At 46.0% G+C, this 25,229-nt stretch overlaps 1 protein-coding gene across 3 annotated transcripts in view; it reads left to right on the plus strand.

Annotated features, from left to right (window-relative positions):
• The window catches only part of LOC146042253 (cell adhesion molecule CEACAM8-like), a 103,309-nt gene extending 79,500 nt beyond the window's left edge, over nt 1–23,809 (plus strand). For 2 of the 3 annotated variants that reach the window (XM_083162179.1, XM_083162181.1), the window contains 7 exons: nt 3,480–3,609; nt 4,936–4,982; nt 16,870–16,892; nt 18,115–18,177; nt 18,283–18,345; nt 18,450–18,512; nt 20,038–23,809. In XM_083162179.1, coding sequence (XP_083018305.1) covers nt 3,480–3,609; nt 4,936–4,982; nt 16,870–16,892; nt 18,115–18,177; nt 18,283–18,345; nt 18,450–18,512; nt 20,038–20,127 — 479 coding nt within the window. In that variant the 3' untranslated portion in view covers nt 20,128–23,809. Of the gene's footprint in view, nt 1–3,479; nt 3,610–4,935; nt 4,983–16,869; nt 16,893–18,114; nt 18,178–18,279; nt 18,346–18,449; nt 18,513–20,037 lie in introns of all 3 variants that reach the window. The other variant, XM_083162180.1, reaches the window with a different exon arrangement.
• The last annotated feature ends 1,420 nt before the right edge of the window (nt 23,810–25,229 follow it).

Raw genomic sequence — 25,229 nt, forward strand, 5'->3', positions numbered from 1 at the left:
CGCGTCACCGTGAGCGGGTCGGACGAGACACTGACGACCCGCTCACGATGTGCATCGTGAGCGGGTCGTCCTGGTGTGTACCCTACATAACCCCTTCCATCTCTGCAGGTTGTAGGCAAATAGTAACAAGTATGAGGTTATTAAAGCCCTTATTCTGGTTGACTTGCTAGTCATCCAGAACCTGCCCTGTGAATGTAGGAAAGCCCCCCCCCCCCCCTTCGCATGCTGGATTCGTTCACCCGGCATGGGATGGATGTTTTACATAAACAACCATTCGCAGGCCAGTGGGAACCTCCCTCATCTTTCGATGGTCGATGAAGGCGCACGCACCAAACCACTGATACATGTGCATGTAGAAATTGAGGTAATGTCGGCTGTCCGCCCCCCGCACGTGCGTAATGAATGCATTATCTTGTGTACGTCCATCATTTTCATGGGAACGAGCATTTGTTTCCCCAAAAAACAAATCTGCACTATATATCTAGTTTTCATGGGATCGGCCATCAAATGCTCTCCACCCCCCCCCCCCCACCCCCCCACCCCCCCCCCCCGTTAAAAAGGCAGGGAGCATGCACTCACAAAACAGATTTTGCGCTAAGTTTCCAGAGTATACATATGCGCAGAAATGCATCTGTGCATTCGCATACACAAAACATCGGTCCCGGTGCGAATTCGCGCCCGGCTGAATCAACCTGAACAATGGCATAAGTGTAAGTGTTGAATAATTGAAAAATAAACCCCAAAAAACAAATCTGCACTATATATGTAGTGATATATAATGTAGAGCCCAGTGCTGTTTTTATTTTAAATAAGGGGATTGCTCAGTCCATTTTTGCATTTTTTGGCAATTTTTGGGAAGGTTTTGTATTTGATATGATAAATCACACCTACTGTCTTACAATTGTGAGTTCTATACTTTTGAATGAGAAAACATCTCAATGCGATGTTACATGTGAGATTTTTTATTACAATCCCACCCTATTACATGTGCGATTTTTTTTTGACCAAAAAATCGCACATGTCTAAAAATCGTATTACCCTATTACATTTGGTCCCTGGTGCGGCAGTACATTTAGTCAGCACACCTATGGACAAGAGGGAGGAGTCATGTACGGAACTTGAAGTGAAGTGATGGATATTGGAACAAATCGGGACCAAGCAATTCACAATCTCATCCCATTGTTACAATAGCTTCTCTTACAAGGAGCTGATTTGGGAGAGTTTCTGTGCACCAGGGAGCCAACCTTTAGAACACCTGTGATCATTGTATTTAAATGTTGGAAATTACTTTTCACAAATATTTAAAATGTCCTTTTGATCAAAGAATACTGAAAGCAGCAATCCTATAAAATCATTTTTTTAACATAAACATTTATGCCAGGCTATAAGGAGAATGCTGGTATTTATCATTTGTCTATAGGTTGATGTGATTTATATTCCCATAAAATATCATTGATGACCATGGCAACCATAGTTACATGGCACATGTTGTAATGAGCAGGAGGTTCCCCTTTTTTTCCCCCAAAAGAGTTGTGAACTTCTGGCAGCCATATTTGTTTTTTTCTCCATAGAGATTTTGCAACAGAGATAATGATTTGTAGAAGGATACAGTAACTAAGAAAAATGCTGTATACTTGTATAAATTGACTTTTTTGGACAAAAAAATCTTCTATGTGGATTTACTCTTTATAACCATTTTCACAATTATGCACTGGAATAGCAGCAGGGTACGTGCATCTGGGCCTGGAGGATCTCTGTGTAACCTTTAATACAATATACTATAGTGCAATTGTCACTATTACACATAGAAACAATTGAATAACCATCACATAAATACTCAATAGCTCAAAAAGTGTATATTGCACCAATTGCGGGAGAAATGCATTATAGCTCAGTTTTATGCCTGGAGACCAGTATCGTATGGCATTATGGAGGACACCTGTCAAACTACTGTACAAAGAAGGTGTCCTTAGGTGAGCTCAGGGAGGACAGGAACCTCCCATGGAGCGGAAGTTAAAAGACCTATCACTACTACTGTATATCTGAGTTAGCTAAAAGTAGACTGTAAAAATAGCAAGTAGTGTTTTCTTGATAAGTTACAAAATGTGATATAATAACACACCAAGATAAATTCTGCATTACTCCTAAACACAACAAGCACCTGGAACATGTACAGTATGTGGTATCCCACGTAGTATCGGACGGGAACAACTTAGGCCTACCAGGAGGGGGAAGCAATGTTATGGGTGTGGCCAACCATCAGATGGGGTGTGGCCAGACCCCATAGAGGCTTGGGGCCAGATGTATCAAGCTTCAAAAAGTGATAATTGGAGAGTGATAAACCACCAGCCAATCAGCTCCTGCCTGGCATGTTACAGGCTGGGTTTGAAAAATGACAGGTGTGAGCTGATTGGCTGGTTGTTTATCACTCTCCATTTATCACTTTTTGAAGCTTGATACATCTGGCCCTTGGTAACCATCTTAGAATACATGAGATGGGCCCCTGATAAATATATGTATAGTAAGTGCTGCTAGCCCCTGCTTGATATGTACCAGATTAATAACAGCAATACACTGTACACAATATACCATAGTCCTGTACAGTATAATGTAACATAGGTATAATATATGATTAAAGTGCACAGTCTGGAACCTGATTCCTAGAGGAAGAAGTGAGCCCCCAGGCAGTGGGGCCCATTGGGCATTTCCCCAGTGCTCCTGTGGGCCCGTCGGGCCCTGATCCCACGTATACAAGATATACATTGGAAGGGTCAGTACACTACCTAATCTTTACAAACCTGTTGTTATAAGATTCTAGGGAAATATGTACCCTGCTCTTGCTAGGTAGAATGTGGTCGTGGCTAGTGGTGTGTGTGATCATGGCTAGCTGTGTGTGTGTGTGTGTGGTACTGGCTAACTGTGTGTGTGTGTGTGTGTGTGTGTGTGTGTGTGTGTGAGATCATGGCTAGCTGTGTGTGTGGTCATGGCTAGCAGTATGTGTGGTCATGGCTAGCTGTGTGTCTGTGGTCATGGCTAGGTGTGTGTGGTCATGGCTAGCTGTGTGTATGGTCATGGCTAGCTGTGTGTCAGGTCCTGGCTAGCTGTGTGTCAGGTCCTGGCTAGCTGTGTGTCAGGTCCTGGCTAGCTGTGTGTCAGGTCCTGGCTAGCTGTGTGTTTGGTCTTGGCTGGCTGCCTGTGGTCATGGCTAGCTGTGTTTGTGGACATGGCTAGCTGTGTGTGTGGTTGTGGCTAGCGGTGTGTGGTCTTGGCTGGCTGTCTGTGGTCACGGCTAGCTGAAGTACTGACATATAAAAAAATAAAATAGTTATCTCGCCTGGAATTGTCTATTACTACTCCACCTATTATATACATATTATATACTTTTTACTTTATAGCCTAAAACGTTACTTTTACTGACTATTGGCGTTTTCCTGCATCACCAGTATATAATGTACTACAAACCATTCTGTTTTTATCAGAAGCTGCAGAAATTGCTTCAGGTGTGATGGACAAAGGACACATCATAGGCATTGTGGTGGCCTGTCTGCTATTAGTGATCCTAGTGGTTGCGATACTTTACCTGTTCATGATACGCAAACGGCGCAAAAAGTAAGTAACCTCCGTCCAATCTGACTCAGTCAGAGACTTAAGGTTAGGCTCCAGGAAGTGAGGGTTAGGGTTAGGCTGCAGGGTGGGAGTGTTAGGTTTAGGCTATGGGTAGGAAGGTGAGGGTTGGGCACTGCCAGTGATAGTTAGGGTTAGGTGGCGAGTGGAAGTATTTGGGTTAGGCTGCGGGTTGGGAGGTTAGGGTTGGGCACTACAAGTGAGAGTTAGTGTTAGGTGGCGGGTGGAAGTATTTGGGCAAGGCTGCGGGGTGGGAGGTTAGGGTTGGGCACTACCAGTGAGAGTTAGTGTTAGGTGGCGAGTGGAAGTATTCTGGTTAGGCTGTGGGATGGGAGGTTAGGGTTGGGCACTACCAGTGAGAGTTAGTGTTAGGTTACAAGTGGAAGTATTTGGGTTAGGCTGTGGGGTGGGAGGTTAGGGTTGGGCACTACCAGTGAGAGTTAGTGTTAGGTGGTGGGTGGAAGTATTCGGGTAAGGCTACGGGGTGGGAGGTTAGGGTTGGGCACTACCAGTGAGAGTTAGTGTTAGGTGGCGAGTGGAAGTATTCGGGTTAGGCTGCGGGATGGGAGGTTAGGGTTGGGCACTACCAGTGAGAGTTAGTGTTAGGTGGCGGGTGGAAGTATTCGGGTAAGGCTACGGGGTGGGAGGTTAGGGATTGGCACTAGAGGTGAGAGTTAGTGTTAGGTGGCGAGTGGAAGTATTGGGGTAAGGCGGCGGGGTGGGAGGTTAGGGTTGGGCACTACCAGTGAGAGTTAGTGTTAGGTGGCGAGTGGAAGTATTCGGGTTAGGCTGCGGGATGGGAGGTTAGGGTTGGGCACTACCAGTGAGCGTTAGTGTTAGGTTACGAGTGGAAGTATTCGGGTTAGGCTGCGGGGTGGGAGGTTAGGGTTGGGCACTACCAGTGAGCGTTAGTGTTAGGTTACGAGTGGAAGTATTCGGGTTAGGCTGCGGGGTGGGAGGTTAGGGTTGGGCACTACCAGTGAGAGTTAGTGTTAACCAGCAGTGGGAGGATGAGGAGAAATAGAGATGAGGTTAGGGAGGGGGGTAATCCCTGGACCCTTGTCTGAATTCCCTCAATCTGGTACCGTCCCCTGGTCATCCATTCAGTATATGTTCTGGTGCAAGTTATATCTGAAAACCATAACCCATTCTTAAAGTTGCTGATGATTATAGAACTCATAGTGCACCAATGGCCACATCCATGTGTATGATGTACTGTACATACATGTGCCATCTCTGAAGGCAAAGCTTCCCTATACATTATGTAGTGTGCTGCATTATTATCATACAGACCTATTTATTTTCTTCCAGGTTACCAGATGACAAGATTTCAATAACAAACATCCCACCTAGAAATGGTAAAGTAACATCACAAATATACCACTTTCACATTGCATGTATAACCCGGGTGATTGTTGGGTTGTTGCCATGTCGAACCAGGTGGATGGATTCAACTATCGATGACTGTCCCTTTTATTTGACTGACTGGCCCGTGGGCCAATCAGAACATGGGGGTCGGGGCTTTACAGTGTCAGGGTGGAGCTATGCTCTTGGCTAAGAAAAAAAACAAACAATTTGGTTATGCTTTGACATCGATGGAGGGAAACCATCTGGCAAAACTATTTTACATCGGTCATAAACCATCAATGATTTTGAATCATCAATGGTGGATGACCATCCCTAGTTCTAAGTGTGGTCAGCTTTAAACTTGCAACCTGATCATACTGTGATATTGTAAATCTCTGGCTATTCTTCTGTAGCTGGCAGGCAGACATGCAGTAGCTACTGCAGAGAATGACACGTCCGGAGGGCAAGCAGCCACAGAGTTTTCCAGAAACAATGCATGTGGTGTTGTGAAACCTTCCTGTGATCACAGTACAGTCCTTTGGTGAAAGCAGGATTTGTGTATACAGCCCAGAGGCCAGGTCGGGTGGCTTCATGGTCACCACCTTACCAAGTGTATTCTCTATTATTGTTAGCCAGGAAGTGATGACCATTGAGATGAGGTAGTGGATTGTACATATACAGTATGGGTTGAAAGGTCAGTTTACATTGTTGTTTTCTTCTCTCTCTTGTGATTTCTGCATCCAATCAAAATTTCAACATTACACTAGACATTTTGGTTCCCTATATTAGAAAGAGAATTGCTTCACTCCCCCCTCCACCCCCTCTACACACATACACACACAGTCCGGATAGGGACAGCGTGCGCTGGACGCACAAGACAAAAATATACGGTATGGGGCTTGGCCACAAAATTGTACCAATTCACATTACACTGCACATTAGTGTCAATTATTCACATTATACCACACAGTAGGAGCCCTTACGCATGTTACGCCACAAGGTAGAGCCCATTTTATATGTAACACCACAGTAGAGCTGTAGTACAGGGGGGTAGAGATGTAACACCACTGTAGAGCTGTCTATACATGTTACACCAGGGTATAGCCCCTTATACACATTTTGTCAGGTAGAGCCGCTTATACACATTATGCCAGGCAGATCCACTTATACACATTATGCCAGGTAGATCCTCTTCTACACATTATGCCAGGTAGATCCTCTTCTACACATTATGCCAAGTAGAGCCCCTTATACACATTACACAGGTAGTGTCCCTTGTACAGATGGAGCTGGCCTTTTCCTTGCAGTGGCTGGCGATTCTCACATGGCGTGCGTCTCAGCCCAGTGAGACGCACGCGCATCCCAGTCAGATGGAGCACCTCTGCACCGGTGATCGCCAGCGGAGACATGCTGGCGATCCCCGGCCAAAGAAGAGAAGCGCTCCATCTGTACTTGTTACATCACATAGTAGAGCCAATTATACATTTTATGCCAGGTATAGACCCTTATTCTTGTTATGTCACGCAGTATGCCCCTTATACAGTATGTGTGACACCACAGTAGAGCCCCTTATACACATTAGGGGTGATTCAGGTTGGTTTGAAAAGCACATTTGGTTTGCTAATGGTCAAAACCATGCTGCACTGCAGGTGGGGCAGATGTAACATGCGTAGAGAGAGTTACATTTGGGTGAGTTATTTTGTTTCTGTGCAGGGTAAATACTGGCTGCTTTATTTTTGCAATGTAATATAGATATCAGTTTGAAGTACACATTACTCTCTCTGCACGAGTTATATTTGCCCCACCTGCAGTGCACATGGTTTTGTCCATTACCAAACCAAATGTGCTTTACAAATGAATCTAAATCGCCCCCATTATGCCACGTAGAGCACCTTATGCTTATGTCACACAGTAGTGCCCCTTATACATGTTACCTCAGGTAGAGCCCCTTATGCATTTTATGCCAGGTAGAGACCCTTAAACTTGGTATGTCACACAGTAGAGCTGTTTATATGTTTTACACCATAATAGAGCCCCTTATACCCATTGCACCACAGTAGAGTTCCTTATACCTATTATGCCACAGTAGAGCCCCTTATACACATTATGCTGGGACATACAGTAAGTCCTGAGCCTGGACAGAAGGGGGCCCATGACTGTCTATCAAGTATATGTCAAACAAAGTTCACATTTCCCTTGAAGCAATGTAGGTAGATTCTCACACACCCTGGTGAAAATCGGCAAATCCATTCACAGCACACTTAACCTCAAATGATTTCCCCACTGTGTGTGGTGTCTGAGTAGCCCAGGACTGCAATGACAGTCAGATCGGGGCCAAATCTGACCTCAGAGGCCCTCCCTGAAAACACCTATCCACGCCTGCGTTTTTTTGTGACACTCCCATTAAATGTGTGGGGGCCACCCCCAAATGCTGGCCGTCTGTCAATCAACTAGCGAAGGGCCAGCAAATAAAGAAGACGCTGGATTTTATCACATGGAGGCCTCACGCATGAGCACTACGCTCCTTGCACAGTTCGATAATCGCTCAGCCTGCATTGGGTCTGAATCAAGCCCTTGGTCATCGATGTTAGAGCACCCGGTATGTTTGCGGAATACCATTAGCCCATGGTCGGGCAATGTCACATTTGGAACTAGTGTAATCTGTATTTGGTGCTCGTTTTTGCTAGTCTGTATTACCCATAAAACATTGTGAAATTAAAAACGCGTCACATCCACCTGTAGCGGTTTTCTTATCAAACCCGAGGAGTATTCTCATCTGTAGCATCTGACCAGAGCCGTTTATACGGAATGTGAGAGGATGGAAATATTGTCCCCACGAAGGGTACGTTGTTGTCTCTGACTACGCATTAAACAAAAGAGGAAGTGGCTTGTAAATATCACCCTCGTTCCGTACTGTGGGACTGCTCGGTGGTACACTATTAGCAGTATGGTCGCTGTCTGCTGCAGAATCTGCTGACAGTAGGAGGATGTCTTTATTTGCACAAACTTTGTTCCTCAATTCTCATTGCCACATTGCAAACAGAAGCTCAGTGCGGGCATTGGTACTGCGTTCATGCTGGTGTCTGGCAACATTTAGTTTCTAAAAAAAATAAACCTGAGGCTTGTATAAAGAGGAAGAAGTCTGCAGTGTAAAGGGGAGATTTTGCTGAGCGATGTGGCTAACCTTGAAGATCACGAAGAGTCTGGGACATACTTGCCTACCCTCCCAAAATGGCCGTGAGGGTCCCGCAATCGGGTCGCCCTCCCAGCACCCCCCCCCCCAGTCTCCCGTATCACCACCGCAGCCCTGCTCCCCCCTTCTCTGCTGTATAAAATCCCGAATTTTGTGGGTCCGCAAGCAAGGGGAGGGGCTAAAATAACATAAATCGCGTAATTTTGCGTAATTTTAGACCCTCCCCCAATCTGCTGACCCGCAAATTAACGTGGCTGGCTGTTATGGGGTGGGGCTTAGTGACGTCAGCCTCTTCCCGCCCCAATTTCACTCCTCTCCTGGAGAGGAGAGAGAAAATGTAGGCAGTTATGGTCTAGGATACATTTCTGTCCATACTAAGTTCACAATGGTCATTGGGCGTCTAATTATTGTAAAAGAGTTATTATAATATATATTTTTAGAAGGTTGGATAATTGTATTATGATGATACAATCTTTGGCTTTTTATTCATTTTCATTACATTGCATATTGAATGGGGGGTTGGGGGTTTATAATTAATTCCACTGGCACTCTTACCAACGCACCTCCCTTGTACCGCTGGTGACACTATCAGGGCTCCAGGTTCTAGTCCATGCTGCCTTTTTTTCTTCTGCAGTTCTGGTCCTCCCAGTCAGGCTCAGATCAAGGCTGGTGGGGGCCCAGGGACAATGACTTTGTGGGGGTGCCCACAAATTAAATAGTTGCCAAAAACCAACCCCTCTCTAACACACACACACCTGGTGGTCACAGTAGGGACAGCATGTTTGCCGGAGCAGCAGACTTTTTCAGTTCAGGGACAGTGAATCCTGTGAGACACTGATCATAAGCCATATGGGTATCTGGGCGTCAGGCCTTCTGGGTGTGTATTTACCATGTTATGGTCAACCACCCATAGTCTATCCTGTTAAGTTAGATTGCTAATTATAGTCGTCAGCAGCAGCAACACTAGACACCAGCGGGTGGGACCATGGTTGATAGTAACATGGTCGACAGGAGTTTTTTTGGTGCCAGTCCACTTGGATCCTACTTTACTATCCAAGTGGACATGGAGCTAGAATAGACTAGTGGGCCAAGCTTAAAGAGGCACCGTGCCCAAAGCATAGCAAGCGCATCGAGCCCTGCAAGGGGACACTGTGCTCATACTCTATGTCCACTTGGATAGCATGTCCAAGTGGACCGGCACCAAAAAAACCTGAAAAACTCCTGTTGGCCATGCTACCGTCGACCATGGTCTAGCTGATCACCCTCTGGCATCTATCTAGCGTTACTGCTGCTCTAGCGGCCGTTGGTTATCATTAGCCGTCTAACTTAGTGGGATCAACCAAGGGTGGTTGACCATAATATGGTCGATCTACACCGGGTCTACCCACTATACCATAACCAGCCACCCGTGTATGCTACTCCATGACCGAGAACTGCTGCTAATGAACAGCAGAGCCATCAACGGACATTGAAACTACATTAACCCCCTTGCACGCTGCGATCCCCCGCAGGCATACGAACGGATGTTTTCAATAAACCTCCATTCACAGCTTGCTTGCGGTGAGGAAATCATTCAATGGTCAAAGACCATTGAATGATTTCTTCAACACTCACAGACCTAAGACACCTCTGTGGAGTCTGCGGGCACCCTGTGCGGAAAGTGGGCATGCAGCTGACGTCAGCTACTTGTCCCCCACTCCTGTGTCATCGCCGAATTTCCATGGGAACGCCCATGAAACGCTGGGTGTTCCCATGGGCGCGACTGCTCGCACCAAGTGGCTGCACACCATCGCTCCCCTGCATGAGCAGAAAAAGGTCCTAAGTTCCCTTCCAGAAATTCAGGCTGGCCAGCATCTTTATAGACCATTGCTTATCACTGCCTCAGTCATGCTTACAGCCCCTGAGCCCCTCAGAATCTTGGGGTCCCTCACAAGGTCAGGCCCGGTATGGGTGTCCCGATTGATACCCGCTGTCTCCAGCTTTGCTCATTGTACAATAGTCTTTGATACCGGTATTGCCAGCACACACATAAACCAAAGCACCTCACTATATACTGTACATATACTTGCTATCTATCCAATGTACACTCTGTCATCCAAGCAATAGGGAAACCACCCTACAATGCTTCTAGCCAAAGAGGTTTCCGAACTGTAATAACAGAAGCAGAAGTGCGCCTCTCTCCTTCTCTCGGTTGTTCACCCCTCTTTCATTTTTTATTTGATGTCAATGCAGATAAAAAAAGCAGAAGGTGCGATATCTGCTATTTGTGATAACCTTTCACCTGCCTGTATTTTAGATCATCTTCACACCAAACACATATCATCATTTGCCTAAGTAAATGTACTGGATGTGGGTACGAAGTGGTGCCGGTGATGTGTTTGGCATTTGCTAGAAATTAATGACGGCACATAATCTATTGCTGTGACTCATAGAGTGCATTTATCTTTATAATCAAATAATCTAAAAGGAAGTTGCTACAGAATATGTTGGATTGCTACAGAAAGTGCAAATATGATTTGCTACTTTCTATTTAAGTAGAACGTCCGACCTCCAACTCAGACAGCCTCCCGGCAACGGGGAATTGTGTTGTATATGATATATCGTATGCTGAAGGACCGTATACGATATATCGTATTTGATCCTGTTGCCCTGTGAGCTCCCGGGCGGTTGAAGGAGCATCTCGTGTAACTTCTACCCTCAGAAAAGTTGCAGAATGTTTGGGAACCTTTACTGAGAAAAGTTGTAACAGTTTCTTATATATATGGATACACACAAGTATTAGAATAGGCGCATTGGGCGTGATGTAATGCAGCGCGAGTCTGGCGGCTGTGCGGTATACCGGAAAAACTCAGTGGTTTTTAAAGGGGATGTTATTTGCAGGGCATTTTTGCCTCTTAAATAATTGCCTCTTAAATAATCGCCCCTTTAAAAAAAAGTTTGAACGGCATCCTGCACAGCCGCCGGACTAGCGCCCAATGTGTGATCTGTTTCTTTCCATATCACTTACAAAAACTTTGCTACAATTCGAGACCTAGGGGAAAATTTATTAGGATGAGAGATTCCGAAAGTGAGAGATTTGGTAAGAAATCTTCAGTTTTTTTTAAAGTGGCAATCATTTACCCTGCAAAGCCAGTTTGATTTTGCAGTGTAAATGATTGCCACTTTAAAAAACCTGGAGATTTCTTACCAAATCTCTCACTTTTGGAATCTCTCATCCTAATAAATTTCACCCCTAATATTTTAAATAACATTGTTTCCAATTTGTGAATGTGGGGGAATTTACAGCCTGTGTTTTTTCCTGTCGATATGGTTATTATATGTTTGATTAAGAAACAACGGTTGTACTTCTCTTATTGAGTTAATTTGGGTTTATCTTACTGTACTTGTTGCAATCACAACTTATTGAATTAGTAAGAATAACCAAATATGGGAACTTCTGGACTACCCTATACATTACTTCCTTAGTTATATATTTATAGACCCACTAACCAGAGGTTCCCAAACGCGGTCCTCAAGGCACCCCTACGATCCAGGTTTTAGGTATATCCATGGCTCAGCACAGATGGTTTAATCAGACTGACTGAGTTACTAATTAAGTCACCTGTGGCCAAGCATGGATATACTTAATACCTGGACCGTTGGGGTGCCTTGAGGACCGCGTTTGGGAACCTATGCACTAAGCCAGGGGTGGCCAACCGGTCAGAGGTAAAGAGCCGAAAGATATCGGTAGTCAAGCTAAAGAGCCGACATCATGTGCGCGCCAAAGGCGCATGCGCCAAACAAAGGGGTGTAGTCTATTTTGACCCCTTGGGTGGGTGTGATACAAATATGCCTCCAATAGTGCAGTGCCATATATACATATGCCCCCAATAGTGCCAGATACACATATGCCCCCCACGGTGCCAGGTATGCACCACATGGTGCCGGGTATGCCCCCACAGTGCCACAAACTGCTATGCCCCCACAGTGCCACAAACTGCTATGCCCCCACAGTGCCACAAACTGCTATGCCCCCACAGTGCAAATTTCCCAGCAGCAGCACTCACCATTGTGGCATCTGCTGCCGGGCAGGGAGAGGACAGTCTGGTGTCCCCCTGCGGTCCGACTCCTGTCATGTCACCAAGGGGAGGGGAGGAGAGCACACAAGCACAGCACAGCGCACGTCTCCTTCCCCCCTCACTTCCCTGTGACTGGTCCGTCCACCAATCAAAGCTCGCTGGCCGGCTCCTGATTGGCTGCTGGCCACGGCCCAGTCACAAGGATGCACAGTAAGGGGTAGGAGAGATGCGCAATGCGCGCTCTCCTCCCCTCAGAAGGAGAAGGGATTCAGGGAACCGGGAGCAGTGGGGACTGGGACGGACGGTGGGTGGCGGGCAGCAGTGGGAGCAGGAGCCACACTTTACAAGGGGAAGAGCCGCATGAGGCTCAAGAGCCTCGGGTTGGCCACCACTGCACTAAGCTATAAATAACCGGGTTACGGCAATTGACGCCTCTCCCGCTCTACAGATTAATTGGAGTTAGCGTAATCCTGTATTGGTTACCACTTGCATCGTTATCTTTTTCATCAATGTATGTTTAAGTGTATGAGGGGCAGTACGGACGGTGTAATGCATGGGTCCTCAAACTGCGGCCCTCCAGATGTTGTGAAACTACAAATCCCAGCATGCCTTGCCACAGTTTTAACACTCCCTTATAGCAAAACTGTGGCAAGGCATGCTGGGATTTGTAGTTTCACAACATCTGGAGGGCCGCAGTTTGAGGACCCACGGTGTAATGGTTAGCATTACTGCCTCACAGCACTGAGGTCATGGGTTCGATTCCCACCATGGCCCTAACTGTGCAGAGTTTGTATATTCTCCCTGTGCTTGCGTGGGTTTCCTCCGGGTGATCCGGTTTCCTTCCACATTCCAAAAATATACTGGTAGGCTAATTGGCTCCTAACAAAAAGTAACCCTAGAATGTCTGTGTATGTGCGTGTATATGTGGTAGGGGATTCGGCAAGAAAAGGCGGCGGTCGGGATCCCGGCGTTCAAAATCCTGACGCCGGAATCCCGAACGCCGAAATCCCGACAAGGGGGGGACGTGGATCGCCCCCCCTTGCGGGCTCGCTGCGCTCACCATGCAGCGGGCACACTAGTTTATTCTCCCTCCGGGGGGTGTCGTGGACACCCACGGGGGGAGAAAGTGACGGGATTTCGGCGTTCGGGATTCCGGCGCCGGGATCCCGACCGCCGGGATTTAAATTGCATCCCGTGGTAGGGAATATAGATTGTAAGCTCCACTGGGGCAGGGACTGATGTGAATGTTCCAGTATTCTCTTTGTAAAGTGTTGTGGAATCTGTGTGCGCTATATAAGCAACTGTTAACACATAAATAATAAATGACATTAAAAAAAAGGAACATATTTAACCGTGCCCCAGAGAAGACCTATTGGAAGGTATAACAGTATGCATCTGCATCTGAGTTCGGCTGACATCGCACGCGGCCACCAAACTTGGACCCATAGTCTTCTTTCTGCTTTTGCAAATTACCCCTCAAATAACTTCTAGTGTAGACAAGTATAATGCATAACCTGTACTGTTGTTTTATTCTGCATAAAAGTTACTGAATCTTTATTTTAATATATTTAAGATCTTAGATATACTGTTTACAGCCATCCATGTTATACATATGACATTATAACTGATTGTCATCTAATTAATTAATAGATGCTATCTTTCCTATCCTACATTCCAGTGGCGTAACTATAAATTTTGCTTCCCCCCTGCCAAAAAGTTTGTGGCACCCCCCCCCCCCCCCTTCCAGGCTCCTCTCCAGCGTGTTTCCCCAGCGTGTGACATGATGATGTCACTCACATAACGGAGAAGCTGAAGCAGGATAGAGGAAGAGAGACCAGCAGACACTGCTGCTTCCCTTGGCTCCGACGTATCCCAGGCCGCCCCAGCACGCCCATCCGTGCCCCCATCCTGTACATAGTAGCCAATAGCCGGCTCTGTGTACAGTCAATTGAATCAGTGGGGGGATTTGACATCTCTGCCATGGCTCCACCCGGGATACGACTGACTCGCCTCTGGTGCTCAGTCAGTGGGCAGCGGCAGGCAGCAGCATGTCAGTGCGTCCAGCGGGTGCCGGCGCCCACACAGACCCTGCTGCTGCTTGCTCCCCCAAGCGGCTGCTGGGGCTGCCTTACAGTAGTTACGCCACTGATACATTCATATGTCTATATGAGTTCATAAGCCAGTTCTACTTCAAAGCCAGCATTAAATAATATTTAAATACACAGAAAGCGCACATGATAATTCAGTGGAGAGTGTTGCAAAGTGAATGATACTAAATAGCAACATCTGGTATAATATTGCTACTGAAAAACTTTGCACCGTTGTCTCAGACCATACCAGTGAGACACAGAGTTGAATTCACAGCTCCTAGGATATCATTTGAGTGATTGATATACTGCATTTTGCAGGGTCAGGTCGGTAGTGCTGGCAGGCAGGGGGTCCCTGCGGCGTATGTGAAGTCAGCGGCGTGGTCCCTGCAGCGGATGGGAACTAGTAGTACATATCTAATGAGCGAAGTGCATATTTAATGAGCGGGACCCAGCACAGTGCATATGTAATGAGCGGGTCCGGCTCACTTCATATGCAGGGGGCTGGACCCGCTCATTAAATATGCACTGTGCTGGGTCCCGCTCATTAGATCTGCACGGAGCGGGACCAATAGTGCACACTGCTCCCTGGGTACCGTTTCAGACCGTTCAGACTGCAAAAAAAACTGAAACAGGTAGAACCCTGCATTTTACCACTTTAGAAATACCGGTTATCTGTAACCGGTAAAGGCAGTCAGGTACTTTCACACTGCACCGTTTTAAAAGGCTAAAAAATGGTCAGTATACTGTTTTAGAGCCGCAGTGTGAAAGGGGCAATAGAGACCCCTAGAATACTGGGAAAGTAAATATAAGCAGTCCACTAGGAAAAGATTAATACATACCTCCTATTCTGTGCCTGGACAAGTGGCACATCAAATTAAAGATCATATACAGCGGACTTGTATAATAATTTCACTTTATTGTGTATTTTTTCACATTGTTTAATATTCTGCTAATTTTGGGTAAAAAAAATAATAAAAGTTGTCTTACTCTATTTTCTTGGGACACTCTATAAAAAATAAAAATAAAGAATGAGCGAGATAAATGAATGTGATGTATATTCTGAGAGCACCTCCCTACAACATACCTCCCAACAGTCCCGATTTCAGCGGGACAGTCCCGATTATCAGGGCCAGTCCCGCTGTCCCACCCGCGGGCGGCAGTGTCCCGTGGTGTGGGGGGGCTGTTGGGAGTCCCCCCTGTCGGCTGCTAAGCAGGGGGCTGGGGGCATGGCTAGAGGCTCACAGAGCCTCTGGGTCATGCCCCCATAGCGGCAAAATGGGGGCGTGGCCTCGCGGGGAGCTGCGAGTATAGGCCACGCCCCCTAAATTAGGCCACGCCCCAAAAATTTCCGGCGCGCAGGAGATGCGTCCCGAGTCGCCGTCGACAAATGATGGGAGGTATGCTACAATACTGTATAAATAATTACTGTACCATATAAATTTTGAGGAAATGGACAACAGAATGTAAGTCTGTGCGGATTCAAATCACGATAATCTTTCCCGATACAGATGATTGCAGTAAAGGGTGCCAATACAGAAAGGGGGGGGGGGCTGGGGGGAGCACATGGGAGATTCGGTCTGCTGCTGCAGGGGAAGGGGCTGGGGAGAGCACATGGGAGATGCTGCACATTTAAACCGCTATGTGTCCCTGAGCACTGAATATAACTTTTTGAAAAAAACATTTTACAGAATAAACAAACCAACATTTTTCAATGCTAACTTGTCATATCTTTTAATTTTTATTTTAAATCATTGAGGGAAGGTTGGCTGGCAGTTTATCAGTCCTAAAATGGACATTTTTAATGTCATTAATAGGGAAAAGCAGGGCTGACCCAGGTTCAGTGGAAACGGCGCAGACCTGGGTCCAACCTGGGTCACAGTGCTGGGGTATGAAGCTGGGTCCAACCTTGGAAACTCCTGTGTAGAAATACCAGGGTCCGACCAGGGATTTTGGTGTAAAAGGGGTATTAGAATACTGTGTGAACCAATGCTTAGATGCTAAGTCTCCATGACGACCATTGTAATAAGTCAGCCAGTGTGTCTCTCATTGCCAGGTTGTGTGTGGAGCCTTTGTCTGATGTTTCTAGGGTGAGAACCAGGAAATTCACATGCAGAATTGGGAGTAAGAGCAGCCAAGTGTTTCTTCGTGTTCCCTCAGACACAGCCCAAGAGCTTTGAGGTTCGCCGGACATGTATAGTCTTGCAGTGACTCATTGTTTTAGTGCAGAAATGTTGGCACTTTATAAATAGAATGTAATACTGTATTCATAAATATATATCATTTATTTCCTGTTGCACTGGAAACTACCTATGCCTGGGATTAAGTACTTGTATTACTTACATATAGCTATTAAATAATCATTAGCATATTTGCCTCAGTGGTGTTCGCTAATCCAATAACAATGTAGTAGAGCGGTATTGAGGGGCGTGTTTTACTGTTATCTGCCACAAACAACCACAGCCTAATAGCAAGTATATTAATGTGGTTTATTATGTGATGTCACAATGTATAAGTTACTATGAATGATATGCTTACCTTTTTTAATTTTTTTATTTAGGTCATTCCAGCTCCCAGAGAGTGGTAAGTAATCATTTGTCCTGTATTTATTATTCTCCGTATCAGGGGTGTGGTATGACCTACCGATAGTCAGGATTCAGGCCGTCATCAGTCCGATGTCGAATATCTAACTACCGGGACTCTGACAGGGGGGGGAGAGTGCAGTGAAGCCCCTGCAAGCTCGCTGCTCTCGCCAATGATTCTATTGTCCCTCTATTGGGGTCGCGGACCCTCATGAGGGAAAATAGCCCCTGGCAGTCGGGATCCTGACAATCGGGCATTTACCGACTGTCTGAATCCTGACCATTGGAGAGTCATCCGGCATCCCTTTAAAGCCCTGTACACATGCATCGATTTTTCCAGATTTTCGATTCGATTTTGCTTATAGAAGCAAAATCAAATCGAATCCTAAACGAAATCGAATGGGTTTTGTGTCACTTTCGATCTGCATTCGATTCAATGCACGCTCCCGTTTTCTCAAAATCGAACACAAAAATCTGCTATGCAGCCAAGGAAATATCGAATTCGATCTGGTAAATCGAATGTGTACAATGTACCTCAAATGTATATCGAATTTGATATCAAATTCGATATCTAATGCAAAAGTACAGATCTAATGCCAAATCGAATGGGAAGATCTAATGCCAGATCTAACAGAAAATCGAAACTAACATCGAATCAAAAGCAAATCGAAGCATATGTACAGGGCTTTATTCTCATCGCGATCCGTCGGACTTTGGTGAAATCGGCCCAAATTGGATGTGTTTGACATTGGATCGGGGTCGAACGGGCACAGCATTAATTGGGTCGGAATTGGACACATCAGCAGTACATCGCGGGTGCTATTTAGCACTCCAGATGTCTGACATCCGATCAGGTCCGTAGGTGTGTGCCAGCTCTGCATTCTCCAGGTAGCGGTGGAGGACCTGGAGATTTTAATACTCCCATTGAAATGAATTTGAGAGCTCTCAGCCAATCAGCAGACGTCCACTCATTTGAATGAAGGTTTTAAAATCTCCTGCCAACCATCGCTACCAAAATTCCCACCAGTCCCAGTGCGTGTCATCATTGTACAGGCACCGTGACCACAGCGGCGGTGGGGACTGGCCAGGGGGTGGGGACACGGACGACAGCGGCAGCCCCCCTCCTACTATAAGCTATATCCCGCCACTGATTATAAGGTGTGGCATAGTGTAGAAATTATATCTTCTAACCTACAGTACATTATATTTAACTTTTATTTCAGGAAGAGCCTGAACTACAATACGCCGCCATTGCTTTCAACCGGAACATGCCAAGGAAACAACAGGTGATTCCCGCTCTCCCTTACTCTTAGACATATGTATAGGATGGTGCTGTGTTCTGGAGGTTTCAGACACCTGGTAACCTACTGTATACTTACATTACATTTCAGGAAGAACCTGAGACACAATATGCCCCTATTAAAATACAGAAAAAGACATCTGGAAAAAAGCAGGTGCAGCCCCTTCCCGTCCTTTCACAATATAATCCGATAGAACATTAATATTATCTGGATTACTTAGACTTTTGCTAACCTGTGTTTGTTTCATCTCCTCTCAGGGACCACCCGAATTGGTATACGCCGATATCGACTTAAGCAAAAGCGCGCCGAGGAAACAACAGGTGCGGCCCCCTCTCTACCCGTCCCCGGAGATATAATAATCCGCTGTAGATTGTGCATAATAACTGGGAAATCATTGTTTGGTAATTTGGGAGTTTAGTTCCACAATATACCTCTGGGATTCAATCAAACCATGTCTTCCAGGAGAAGGTACAGTATATTGCCCTTAGCTTTCCTGCATGTGGGGGGCAGTCAAACACTGGCTGCTCCCCCCCCCCCCCCACCCTTCATTTTCATTGCATCCCGAAAATAAGGTGGAGCTCCAGGACCCATGGGTGTGGCCTAGCGCAGAGACCCCGGTTTTCGGTAATTTGGGGATCGTGACCAGTGCTTCCTTAACACCTGTGTTGCACCCGGCACCCAGCAGCAGGGTCCCTGCAGCAGATGGGAACTACTAGTTCCCATCCACCGCAGGGACCACTTGGCAGACCTCACATACACCGCAGGGACACTCTGCCCGCCCCGCTACCTGGCATCGACCCGCTGCCCGCCCCTCTGCCAGGCACCCACCCGCCACCGCAGCAGGGTGGTGGGTGTGGGGGCCCTAGAATGTGTGGGGGCCCTGGGGCGACCTCCCCTGTTGCCCCATGGGTAATCTGCCACTGGCATGGCATCTATTCCATGCCGCCTACCCTCCCGGAATGGCTGTGAGGCTCCCGAAACTCTGGTCCCCCTCTAGCCCCCCACGGAAAGATACGCAAGTCTCCCACTTTCCCCCGGCAGCCCCCACACCCCCCTTAAATGCGACACCTAGTCCGCCATTTTGCGGGTCCGCAGCATAGGGGTGGGGCTAAAATGCTGCAAATCGCATCATTTCGAGTCATTTTAGCCCTTCCCCCAATCTGTGAACCCGCAAATTTGAGTGACATGGGGCGGGGTTTGCTGACATCAGCCAAGTCCCGCCCCTCCTGGCAGCAGTATCTGCGGAGAGGAGTGAAAAAAAATTGGTAAGTATGATCTATTCTCCAATCACCAGATGCTACGCAGAAGCAGAATAGCAGTGATCTCGACACCCCCACCCACAGGGGGTGTGGTATGGGACTCCGACAGTTGGGATCCCGACTGCCCGGAGTCAGACAGCATGGCGAGTGCAAAAAAGCCCCTTATGGGCATGGTGGCTCGCTACTCGAGCCACCTATCTTATTCTCCCTCTATGGTGGTCGTGGACCCCCACGAGGGAAAATAGCGGGTGGGCGTCGGGCACCCGGGTGTCGGCATTTTGACAGTCGGGATCCCGTCGTCGGGTAAACGACTGTCAGGATCCCGACTGTCGGGAACCCGTCCGGCACCCCCCACAGGATACTGTGGCCCACTGGAGGGGCAGCGGGACACTCTGCAATTAGCCGGACTGTTCCGCTGTAATCAGGACAGTTGGGAGGGTATGCTGAAGTTATTTTTCAAAAGTATACAAGTATGAGAAAAATACAGCAGTTGCTATCCCTGTGTATGCACAGTACGTTATAGACAGTCAATAATCTGGGGACCCCACTTCCTGTTTTTACAACCTGTGCTTATATTCTTTTTTAGCAACCGCCTGACTCGGTGTATGAAAATAGAGGCGCTGAAAGGGCCCCGGCTCCTGAGAACACGGTTTACTCAGAATTAAAATTACAGTGAGCCCTGCTGCCTGACTGGGAAATAATGTTACAAGCTGCAATGTTTAAGTCTCTACAAACTGGCAACAGGATCTGAGGTGCAGTCATCCTCTTGCATCTGTCGGAAGTATGAAATGATCCCTTTGGTACTCTCAGGATAAGCTTAGTGCCAGCAGGTCATGAGCTATAATGGGCCAGTGTCACACAATATATGTCTCCGCTAGAAATGGCCACAGAGTTGTCTGGAAGATTGGTAACATATAACATTTGTCAAACTAAACTCAGGTTGCTCCTGGCTAATGCAGAATGTGGACTGTTGCTGGATAACGTAAATGTGTCAGTGTCTGTTGCTGCTATTTACTTGTGTACTGAGCTTCTCCTATGAAAGGTTATAAACAAGACTTTTTTGTGTGCATATTTTATCCTGCAAATTCCCACATAACAGTAATCCATAGCCAGCAGCGCCCTCTAGTGTCCAGGTAAGGGATGGCAGCAGCCTTTACCTGGAGAAGGGGCCATCGTTTGGAACCTTTGTAATAATAGGAGATGAACAAAATGCTGAACTGTTTTTTGGGTTATATTTAAAACTAGAATTTATTTTTATGGAACTGTATCTCCAATAACCTCTATTGTACGCCAGTAGGGGTATACTGAGCACATGGGTCCCAAGCTTTTAGTCCATTATAGAAACTCTACTCGGACATCTTCAGGTGAGGTTATTGCAGAGTCTCACCCAGAAGAAAGAAGTTTTACAGACAATGCTGGATATTTACAACCAATCACAATAACACAAATGCATTAAATGTATTATAGTATGTAATGCAATTGCAGTACAATCTAGTTACATATGCTGTATATCAAAGACCAGGGGCGTAACTAGATATTTGTAGGCCGCATAGCAAAGGTTTGTAACGGCCCCTTTGTACCAACCAATGGTGATATACACAGGCAACTTACACAGAGGAGATGGGCCCCACAGCAGCGGTGGGGGGCAGCTCAGAGGAGGCAGTCAGGCATGATTGTAGGGGGTGCGGTGGACGGAATAGTTTCCCAGGCCCTTCCCTCTCTGTCAGAGTGTCCGGGTCCGGGATAGCTGTGCCACTGTACCCCCTTGATGGCGGCCCTGGCTGCACCCCCTGTACCGATTGTAGTTACGTCCTAGTCAAAGACCTCACACAATAAAGTTATGCTTGTTTGGCTTACAATTGTTTGCACAACTTGCCCACTGTTGCAATGGCATAAGAACCTCTAAACTCCAACTGCAAAAGTTGGTTGATAAATGGGTTTACTTTTCTAGAAATATGTAAAGAAAGAAAGATAGATATAGATATATAGATAGATATGTATGTGTGTGTGTGTGTGTGTGTGTACAGTATATTCGGTTCTATCCCTGGACTTTTGCTAGTTGTGTCTGGCATCTTGCTCCATATGAAGTATGGAGGCTTGGTGTATAAAGACACAACTGCATATAAACCAACTAGCCAGCACTTGCCTTGTAGGACTGAGGTACGTGCTCTGCTTCGTAGACTTAAAATGTATATGTAAAGTCGGCCCAACAGGTGTAATAGAGGTGCAGGCTCTGGAACTAGTTTCTGGGCCCCCTCTTTCATTAGAATGGAATCTGGAGCAGCGCCAGTTAGCGTATACAGGTAGCATCTCTGTTACACCTGGTTGTTTATATTCCAGTACTAGTTACCAACCTATCAAAAGGATTGAACAACATAACTGTAACATCAGGGTTCAAAACACTTGAATTTCCCCCATAGAGGCAAGGAGACAGTGTTAGTCTTTTATTTTATTTTTTTAAATAGGGTAATATAGCGTCTACGCACCTTTCTGATCTAGCTTTTTCTTTTATGTGTTCCTAATCTGATTAGAGGGTTTCACCTTGACATTTCTTTACAAAAGAGCCAAGGTACTCTCCATAATTCCATATAAAAGAGAGCCATAATGGTAAATGTACAAAATTGTTGTAAAAATGAACAGTTGATGTTGCCCACAGCAACCAATCAGATCCAATCTATCAGTTCTCTGCATTTTTCAGCCACTGTGCCATGACACACTAGTGACCAGGGCTGTCCACACCAGTTTACAGCCACCACCACCAGTTCTGCTTATTCACTGGACTGACTGTTGCTTTCATGTGAGGGACAATTTGTTTTATTTTTGTTACCTGTGTGGACCAGTGTGATTGTTTTTTTTTTTCATATGGGGCCAATATTTTTTTTCCCTGTGGGTGCCAATGGGTTTTTACCTTGTGGGGGGTCTAAAGAGGTGAATTGGCAATTTTAAAATCTTGTTTGGTGTGCCACGAGTTAAAAATCACTGCTCTATAGCATCCTATAAAATAATAGACATAGGGCCAGATTCTCTAAGCTTCAGAAGTGATAAAATGGAGAGTGATAAACAGCCAGTCAAGATTTATCACTTTGTTTTTGCTTTGCACTTTTTTTGCATTCTTAATTTTTCATGTAGCCCATAGATGTTAAGCTGGGTACACACTAACAGATATATCTGCAGATCAATCGATTGGAAGTTATAGCTACTGACGGATCAGGTACCATGTTCTCCAAACACGCTGCCTGATCCGTCAGGACTTGCATCCCACATGTGCGGGTGCCCAGTGAGCTGTCAATCACCAGCGGCTACCAGCACGGCTGTACGGGTGGTCGGCGGATCCCCCGTACACCCAGTAGGATGCGCAGATATATCTTTAGATATATCAGGCATTGGCTGTGTTGCACAGCCATAGTGATATACTGTACCTGTGAATGATGCTGTTCAGATATATATCGCTCGTATATGCTGGCCGATGTTGCATCCTTATATCAGCCGATAAATTAAACATCCAATATATATGCAATACTGCATTTTAGTTTTCACTTTGAAGATACTCCACCCAAATCGAATCTCTCTACACATGTTACATCTGCCCCACCTGCAGTGCAGCATGATATTGCCTATTTGCGTGCTTTTTCACTTTGTTAATAAAGCTGGGTGAAGCTCACAATCTGAAGTCAGTTCTTGTAAGATATCGATTGCTGGAAAGTTATTTAATTAAACCTGCAGATGATCATATGGGACAAGTACTGTACTGCAGCTATTAAAAGGCATCCATGTATGGTACATTGTTTTATTGCACCCAAAACTCAGATTTACCCAAAATTGGACTTAAAGATCGATACAGAAGACAGCAGAGTGTGATAATAGTAACGATCAATAGAATGATTGTGATAATATTGGTCAAGTAAATCAATTTCTGGCCTATTCCTAGTAGTTGAACATGTGATGATTTGCAGAGTGGATTAATGTTTGGAGACTTTTCGAACATGGTAAAACCTATAAACTTAACATTTCTCAAAATAAATATTGTATTTTATAAGTTCCATTCCAATATAGGAAAAACAGCTTACTTTTACTTTTATATATATATATATTTTTTTTTTTGCGGATATTTGAACATGTGTTCCATTTACATGTCTATGCTTTCAAAGTTTCATTACGTAGTAAAAGTGGAAGTGAGACCAAACACACAAATGAACTATACAAAGGGGATTTATTAATGACACGGGAGGCAGCGTAGTGTGACGGGCTCTGTATCGCGTTCCTGTGTAAGTTATTTTCCCAACCCCTGATAACATGTGAAGTGTTATATTAAAAGTTCTCTGCCAGTATTTTGTTATATTAAAGATGATCAACAAAAAGTGTTTTTGTTATGTTTTCAAAAATGTATTGGTAATATTATTTTCTCCTCTGTGTGGTTACAATGGGGGTCATTCTGGTTGGCTTGGTAAGCTGCAAGGATCATAGATTACCGAGCCTCTAAGACGCCACCCCACCGAATATCTGCCCTCCCCCCACTGATTCCTCTGTGAGGAAATGTGTAACAAAAGCATTTCCCCTTGCATGCCTCCACATGATCACCGATCATCGAATGATTTCTCCTGCCTTCGCGAATAGAAGTCAATGAAAACGACTTTTATTTGCGTGCAGAAGGACAAAGACGGCATGGACGGCTGATGTTCCCCCGCAGGCATTGGCCCATCCACGTACCCATGGAAATGCCCATAAAATGAAGGGTGTTCCCATGGGCAAGCCTCATTCCTGCTGCGGTACGCCCCAGCCCGTCCTGATTGTTGTGTAGGGCTCGGCAACTATGCATGTCATTCGCAAAAGGGAGTTGCAGATGTGCATAATAGGCCATTGGCATGCTGAGTCCCCAAAACATTGGGATGGGGCCAAAAGTGCTATGTAGTGAGTAAATCAGAATCGCACACAATGTGCCTTGTGGCTCTGTAAGAGCCTTGCACACCAGGTAATGGAAGACTTTGTATGGTCTTCGTATAAAAAGCAGTAGGTTCCAGCTACCAAGGAGCAATCACAGAGCTCATGGCACATCTTCATTGTGCAAACACACATTCCAGCTACCAAGGAGCAATCACAGAGCCCATGGCACATCTTCATTGTGCAAACACATGTTCCAGCTACCAAGGAGCAATCACAGAGCCCATGGCACATCTTTATTGTGCAAACACAGATTCCAGTTACCAAGGAGCAATCACAGAGCCAATGGCACATCTACATTGTGCAAACACAGATTCCAGTTACCAAGGAGCAATCACAGAGCCAATGGCACATCTTCATTGTGCAAACACAGATTCCAGTTACCAAGGAGCAATCACAGAGCCAATGGCACATATTCATTGTGCAAACACAGATTCCAGTTACCAAGGAGCAATCACAGAGCCAATGGCACATCTACATTGTGCAAACACAGATTCCAGCTACCAAGGAGCAATCACAGAGCCCATGGCACATCTGCATTGTGCAAACACAGGTTCTGGTTACCAAGGAGCAATCACAGAGCCCATGGCACATCTGCATTGTGCAAACACAGGTTCCAGTTACCAAGGAACAATCACAGAGCCCATGGCACATCTGCATTGTGCAAACACAGATTACAGCTACCAAGGAACAATCACAGAGCCCATGGCCCTTGGGTAGAAACCACCACCACTGCAGCCCATGGGTAGAAACCACCCCTTCAGTACCGTATTATTAACTATAATGCATAGTCGGAGGTCCTGTAGGGTAAATACAGCATCCGTCAAGGGCTCAGGGAAT

This window comes from Crinia signifera, chromosome 19, assembly GCF_055691185.1.
Source record: "Crinia signifera chromosome 19, ASM5569118v1, whole genome shotgun sequence".
NCBI lineage: Eukaryota > Metazoa > Chordata > Amphibia > Anura > Myobatrachidae > Crinia > Crinia signifera.